Source organism: Athalia rosae, chromosome 5, assembly GCF_917208135.1.
Source record: "Athalia rosae chromosome 5, iyAthRosa1.1, whole genome shotgun sequence".
Classification (NCBI taxonomy): Eukaryota; Metazoa; Arthropoda; class Insecta; order Hymenoptera; family Athaliidae; genus Athalia; species Athalia rosae.
In genome coordinates, this window is record NC_064030.1 from 12,323,466 (window position 1) to 12,330,972 (window position 7,507).

The 7,507-nt window shown below is 39.4% G+C and overlaps 1 protein-coding gene across 1 annotated transcript; it reads left to right on the forward strand.

Moving 5' to 3' along the window:
• The first annotated feature begins 319 nt into the window (after nucleotides 1-319).
• LOC125501064 lies at nucleotides 320-6,944 on the forward strand. The gene is made up of 4 exons (XM_048655870.1): nucleotides 320-3,396; nucleotides 3,456-3,519; nucleotides 3,636-4,440; nucleotides 4,528-6,944. The coding sequence occupies exons 1-3, from the start codon at nucleotides 2,828-2,830 to the stop codon at nucleotides 3,657-3,659; spliced, it is 657 nt and encodes a 218-aa protein (XP_048511827.1). The 5' UTR covers nucleotides 320-2,827; the 3' UTR covers nucleotides 3,660-4,440; nucleotides 4,528-6,944.
• The last annotated feature ends 563 nt before the right edge of the window (nucleotides 6,945-7,507 follow it).

Sequence of the window (7,507 nt, forward strand, 5' to 3'; positions counted from 1 at the left end):
TACAGCCAAATGATTTAAACTGCTCTACTTGACTCTATCCTTGGAATTGGATGATTTGACCACTTTCAAATGCTCTGCTTCGTTAAGTCTCTAGAATTGAGAAATAACAAGCGAACCTAAGACCGATGACAAACAATTGTCCAACTATTATTTAGAGGACCCTTTTCGTTATTCTTCTCGTGAACAAAGGACTGGCAAACGGAATTAAGTATAGGGCATTCAAGAGCAAACGAAATCGGACAAGTTTTGTATGAAAAAATATTCCTAATTTTGATGTTGAGGGGCGGAAGTTGACCCCCCCCCCCCCCCCCCCCCCCCAAATTTTGAATATTCATAACTCTGATACAAGAAGGGGGCAGAAACATAAAACAGAGGGCAATCAAGAGCAAACATCGAGCAATACGTAGCAATTTTTCAAATAATTTCATCACTTCGGGGGGCTAGCTTCATAAGGGTATCCCTGTTCCGCTCGTTATTTTGGTCAGTGAAAAGCAGAAAAAGAACAGGAAGACTTGTGTATCCTCTGTTCGATTTTCACCCCTGACAAATTCTTTATTTTCCAACATCCGAATTACCACAATATTCACGAAAAAACATTCAAACGCTACACGATACACGACCGATGAGCTGTACACCCCAGATCGCCCCATATACGTTCGGTATTTATGTACTGTGGCAATATCCCAACCGTATTGTACCCAAAATTTATCATCAGACCAGATGACCTGTTCTACGACCTCCTAGCGAACTTTAAGATGGCTTCTCTGGTTCAAGGCTAATGCAAGGCACTTGAACAGACAGTCGCCGCCACCACCTGCATCTTCAGCCTCATACATCACGTTATTAATTTTCATAAATAAGATCATTAAGACCAGAGAGAAGAAAAATCAAAGAAAAGGAAAACCAATAAGTGAAATCAGTGAATAAAATAATGAAGAAAATGAAGTAACACCATAGAAAACAAATGAATAAATGAATCACCTATAGTAGGGATGACTATTTTTAGTTAGTCATGTTCCATCTCTGCACCCTTTCCAAAAATGTTACGTATATTTACCGTTTTTTATCCACCAGTACCCACATGGCCCATGTATCATATGTATCGTCGCGATATCGTCTGAATTTTTGTTCTCGTTTTCATCTTGAATTTCCGCAGAAATGTAGTAGTCTATCGCCTTCTTCGTCGTTATTCCATCATCTTGTGCCAAAAATACTGACATGTTAATGTGTGGCATGCTACGTTTTTGAAACTCAATTACATGAACGTATGCTGCAAAGTTTCCAAAAAATTTCTGGTGGACGATCACATCTATCAAATGATTTTTTCATTCCAAACTGATCTGATTCCATCTTCGTCATTCAAATCGTGGGCTTCCACATCTGATTCATTGAGTGTCGCTTTTTTATTATATCTCTTACATTATATCTTATGATTATGTTGCATTTTATTGCTTTTCTTGCTTTGCTTTCCTGTGATATGATATTCATTATCTTTAAATCTACAACTGTTTATTTTTTTTTGCTCATCAAATAATCAATTTCTAATCAACCACTTTATCTGTTGAAAATGTCGATTATTCGTCAATGTCATTCAAATTCCAACTTCATGCCTTCAAATTTCCGCCATTCGCACAGACGCGTGTCATTTCGTAAACCAAATTTGAATCGATAATTTTGGTTATCGTGAACATCATCATATTCATATTTATTTGCTTTGTTATAACGAATTTTAAGGTTTCAACGCAACCAATCAGCGAAATAACAAAAAATCAGCTGCGTTCAGCGGCAGAATTCACACATTTCGCAAAGTCAAATTGGTCCACACGCATAATGCAACGGCACCAATCTGATTCGCAAAATCGACTCGGCCCACATACAAATCGCAACGGCACCAATCGGTACTCGCTTATTTCACAGCGTGTATCTAGCAACACTCAGCTCATTTCATATTTCGATTTTTCATCTCGTAATTCAATTTTCGATCGGTCATCAACTTTTTGAGATAGGAATCCAAATTTATTAATAAAGGAAGCGCTTGATTCCAAAACACGCATAAATTGAGAGGAAATATTGAAGCCCAGTAGAATAACAATAGACCATAAAACCACATTTTTGTCACGATTAATATCTTAGCTTCTATAATTACTTTCCATGTGGTCGACAACGATTTCCTGATTGAAAAAATTGCAGTTCTGGGATCCGAGTTCCTCACTCAAAGTCAAGCCAGTCTCAATTACGTCAATATTTGTTTAGAATGGGACGATATTAAATTACCATTCGGATCAGGTAAAGCCGTCAGTATCCCCGCTAGATTCAACGTACCCTTTCATGTTAAAGGGGCAAATCTGGAAGTCATCGAAGAATATTTACCACGTATCAGAGTTGAGGGTATCATAACCGGTGATGCTGTCGTTAAAGTTGTCAACGATTCAGCATACATGAGAGCCACAAATACAACAAAACGCGATATCCCCGTAGCAATACCGACCCTAACAATCAGGCCTTTTAAAGAACAAACAAACTCCGAGAAGGCGGATCTTTACTCAGGTAGGATACGCACTGAATCTGATTCTAAGAAGGCAGAAACAGAGTCACCACAAAATTCGAAATCCGTCCCAATTGAGCTCGATCCTTCGCCAGATCCAAATCCGATTCAGAATCAGAGCCGATTGAGCTGAAACCCTCGCTAAATCAAAAATCCAATTTAAAACCCAAGCCAAGATAGCTGAATTCTGCGGTAAACCCTCAATTAAATTCAAAATCTAAGTCAGAAGAACTTAGTGATTTGCGGAGTCCTGAATTAATACCAAATGCAACTTCCGATCAAATGACAAACAAAGGACAAATAAATAAATTGTATGAACCATTACGACTTGAACATTCAGATTCAGAGGAGGAAAAGAGTATGGAAAAATTGATGGTCAAACATTCTGATTGTTTCTATATACCTGGAGAAACTTTTAATTTCACTCCAGTACCACAACACCGAATCACCACGGTTGATAACCAACCAGTAAACACACGACAATATTGGTTTTCACCTATCCACAAAAGTGAAATTAATCTGCAAGTGGGGGAGCTGAAAGACAAGCAAATAGTAACATCTTCTGAATTACCTTACAATACACTTATATGGATTGTTCCCGAACACCAGATTCCCAAGGAAATATTGCACGTCAATCTTCTGGCGAGGAAATGGAAGACAAAGAACCTTCATCGACGCACAACTGTTATCGAAAGTTATCGAAAAAATTCGAGAGGCATCATTCTGATAAATAATAATAATAATAGCAGTAATAATGTTATGATACACTTCACTTATCTTATCAATGATTTCTCCTTTGCAGGTGAGACCAAAGTTAGCCGTGTAATGAAGAAAAACCACGTCCTCATCGGGTACGATTATGATATCTTGGAAATTTCATTTATTTAACTTGTTTATTCTTTATTTGCAGGTACGTCGAGTCAATTATGATGGAGGCTGTGGTGTCGATGCTCGTACTCAGTACAGGCGATCCGGTAAGTTTTCTTCTTCAAATTGTTGTAAGTCCTTGTTTAATTTATAAAATATTATCGGATTAATTACAGTTAATCGTCACTGATGATTATTTTTACATTGTTTTCTTTTATTTCAGCCGCCGTTCAATGGAACGCACTGAATTTACTGCCTCGTGTTGTAGAATATTACAGTAAACTGGAGAACGAGCGCACTCCCGTCCTGACTTATCAATTGTCTTCCCCAGAGTGTCATTACTTGTCCTTATCTGAGCAAGGATTACCTTGAACCGCCAGAGTCATGTCTAAATCTACAGCTCACACTTGACCAACGTGACAACGCGCGTCCTATTCAAATACATTTCATACTTTCATTACACAACGAGTATTTGATGCAAATGACGACACGTCTAAATGTTGTACAAAAACTAGCTCGTCAAAACCTCATAAGCGCTGGACAAAAATCGAAGCAGTACTATGATCGAAAAAAAATCCACTAGAATCTAGAGTTGGAGACAGGATTCTTCAGCCTGGTTCAAAAATTATTCACGTTCTTTTCCAGTTCTACTCACGGACGGAAGGTACTGAAGACCCATTACAAGTCTGTTACTTTTGAGGCTGGTCACGACTTGAGATAGAAAGGTAGGGTCGAGGCTGTTGAACCTTCGAAATATCAACTCGGGAAAGTATGTTGCTTTGTTGGAAATATCTATCGACACGAGTAGGGATAATCTCACACAGCATGAATCGAAATCTTCAGCAGGTGCAATTAGCGATTTCAAATTTATTTACAGCGTTGTAATCTGGCACGATATTTTGAGTGAAGTAAATTTGGCTTCCGAAATGTTACAAAGCCACGTTTCTTATATTTCTGAAGGCAATCAGATTATGCAGGATATGATCACATTCTCTGCGGGGCATCGATCCGATGAAAATTATTCTGAGGTATGAGATAAAGCATTAGTAAGGGCGATTGATCTAGAAGTAGAGTCAATATTTTTACCGTGTAACGCACTTCCGTGTTCTTTGCAGAAAACGTCACTTCGACGATAGAGCGCCGGATGAATTTATCAGAAACTCAAAACTCGAAGATAAAATTAACTTTTCCTATTTCCTCGTTGACACAGCTGTGACGTCTCTGAAAGAACGGTTTACTTCATTACCAGCGCAATCATAATTTCAACTTTTTGTATTACATATTTGGTTGAAAATCTATAAGGAAGAAAGAAATCATGCGAAACTGCAAGAACTCACATGTATCATCAACATATGGAGATAGCATGAATATCGACGGCATAGACTTGTGTGATGAATTGATGGACTAATCAAGCCTGCTGCATCGCGAAATGAAGCCATTTCATGTTTTAAGTCAACCAAAAGAAATCTGGATCTCACAACCGTCTTTCCGAATAAAGTAGTTGCGTTACGCATTTTATTGACATTACTCGTATCTGTGGCTTCTGGAAAACGCAGTTTTTGAAAATTAAAATTATTCGAGAATTATTTACGATCATCAAGGAGCCAAGAACGATTGGTGGAATAAGCGACGTTATTGATCAAACATAAATTATGCAGTTCTATCTGACACAGCGATATTGTTCATGACTTTGCCAGAATAAGAGCCCGAAAATTGAATTTTGAAGAAGTTTAAATATGTTTATGAACCTATAACGACGAGGGCGCCATGGGTAAACATTGCTCCAGGCGTTATTGTATCTAGGCACGGCACTGAATCATAGATTATACTAAAGACTTGAGATGCGATCATAAGAGGCTCTTTGATGCAACAGCTAAGTCGCATGAACCTTTGACCGTGCAAACTATTGGCATCTGGATAAAGTCATTACTGATGAATGCAGGGTCAGATACTGAGGAGTTCACATCTTACTGTGTAAGGTATGCGGCAGTATCAGCCGCTTTCAAAGACAGGGTCGATATTGACACCATTCGTAGAACCGCGAATTGGTCTCAAAATTCTAAAACATTCGCTAAATTCCAAAAGAGGCCCATGAAAAAGCCCCCAGATCAGTTTACACGATCTGTATTACGTGGTAAGAACAAGAGCCAGTAATATATGCAAAAAAAATTGTCATTGTGAATGAAGAAAGCTGTGATCAAATGGAATAAAATTCAAGTTATCGCGATCCCCAAACATCCAGATATGTCATCATCGGGGACGGGACGTGTAGTATAACTGATTGTTTGTGATAATGATGATTACTGTTGATTAGTGTTGATAATGATTACTACCCACCCCTGAAGAATTCCTGAATATATCCCGTAATCATCTTAACAATCGAAATACTTGGTAACTTCCCCACCTGACGATGAACGATATGAAGACCGAAGGAGCAAGGGGTAGAGAGACCGCGTGGTCAGCCATTTTTTAAATAATTTCCAACGTTGTGAAGTTTTCACATAACTGATACCACTAAGTATGATATCATTTTCGAACGAGACGTTGCACATAATTACAACAATAATGAGCATTTCAATCGTTTTCGTATACCTGAAGAAACTTCCAATTTTACCCCAGGGGGTATTACAACATTGAATCATCACGGTCGACGACCAATCGTTATCGATTCCCACTCATTCGCAAAAATGAAATCAATCGGTGAGTGGAAAAATTGAGAGACAAACAAATAGTACAATCTTCTGTATCACCTTACCATACATCTATTTAGATCGTCCCTGAAAGTCTAGACTCTCGAAGTAACAAACGATGAAGACTCATATCAGACTTTAGAGCTGTGACACGCATGGAATGAGTGGAAAAATAAGTCGTAACACAATTAGCTATGCTCTATATCAAAAGACCTCTCGAAGTTCGCGCCAGACAAAGTCCCGTAACTCACCGCTAGATGGCCAGCCGCCTTGACCTTGCCCTTAGTCAAAACATAGCGCGTAGAAAATGAGACTACGGCAGGTCGGTCGGGCAGGAGCGTAGCGGCTTGTCGTGGCTTCACTATACAGGGTGAATCCTTCAACTCTGTCAACCCGTCAGGGGTATGTTGGGGCTGCTCAGACAAGCAATTTGAGGTAACACACTTATGGTCGGAAACTTCTCCTAACGGCTGTGCAGGGCTTTGAAGATTTTTTAAAAATTTATTTATTCATTTATTTATTTTTTCTGGTACCCAGGGGTTGCTCGTACTTTCGCTCGGATTCGAACGCAATGGTTTGTTCCGCGCTAAACAACGTACTTCTTAGTGTCTCATCGGTACAATGACAAGTCGAGTAATTATGAACCGCCTTACTTGGGTCGAGCTAACAGATGTGCATTATGCGTACCGCGCCAATGATTCCAATTCACTCGCTGCGCAACGCTGGTATCGTGAACGGTTCCCAAACCGACCTTTTCCCCACAGGCAAGTTTTCTCTGCAGTTAATCGTCACGCGAGGGAAACTGGGTACCATAAAGAAAAAATTAAAAACAAAAAAAAATTTTTTTAAAAATTTAAAAAACAAAACTCCAAAGCCCTCCACAGCCGTTAGGAGGAGTTTCCGACCATAAGTGTGTTACCTCAAAATGCTTGTCTGAGCAGCCCCAACATACCCCTGACGGGTTGACAGAGTTGAAGGATTCACCCTGTATGTACAAGTTCTATCCGAATATCTTCCGAACTCTCTAAATTCAAGTAACTGAGGTGATGTCCAATTGTCATATGCACTGTGTATGGTGGCGCAGGATCAGGTGTGACAAGGAGAATTTGTTATATGTCCGTACGTACCCGTCAAAAATTTTCACAAGTAATGAACTTCCAGGACAAGGACATGGTGGCAGAAGTCTAGCGCATCCGAGACCAGAACGGCATTGTAAACTAGGCCAATGAGTGAGTGTAAAGACGAGACAAGGCCCCCTAACAATTAGCTGTGCGGACACTGTAAATTCACAGAATGAAGTTCGAAGTGGAGAACAATGGCCAATATTGGACTCGATGAGTCACTAAGGCAACCTCCAATACTGGATTTGGAGGGATCGAATAACCTCCATATAACTTTTTGAGTA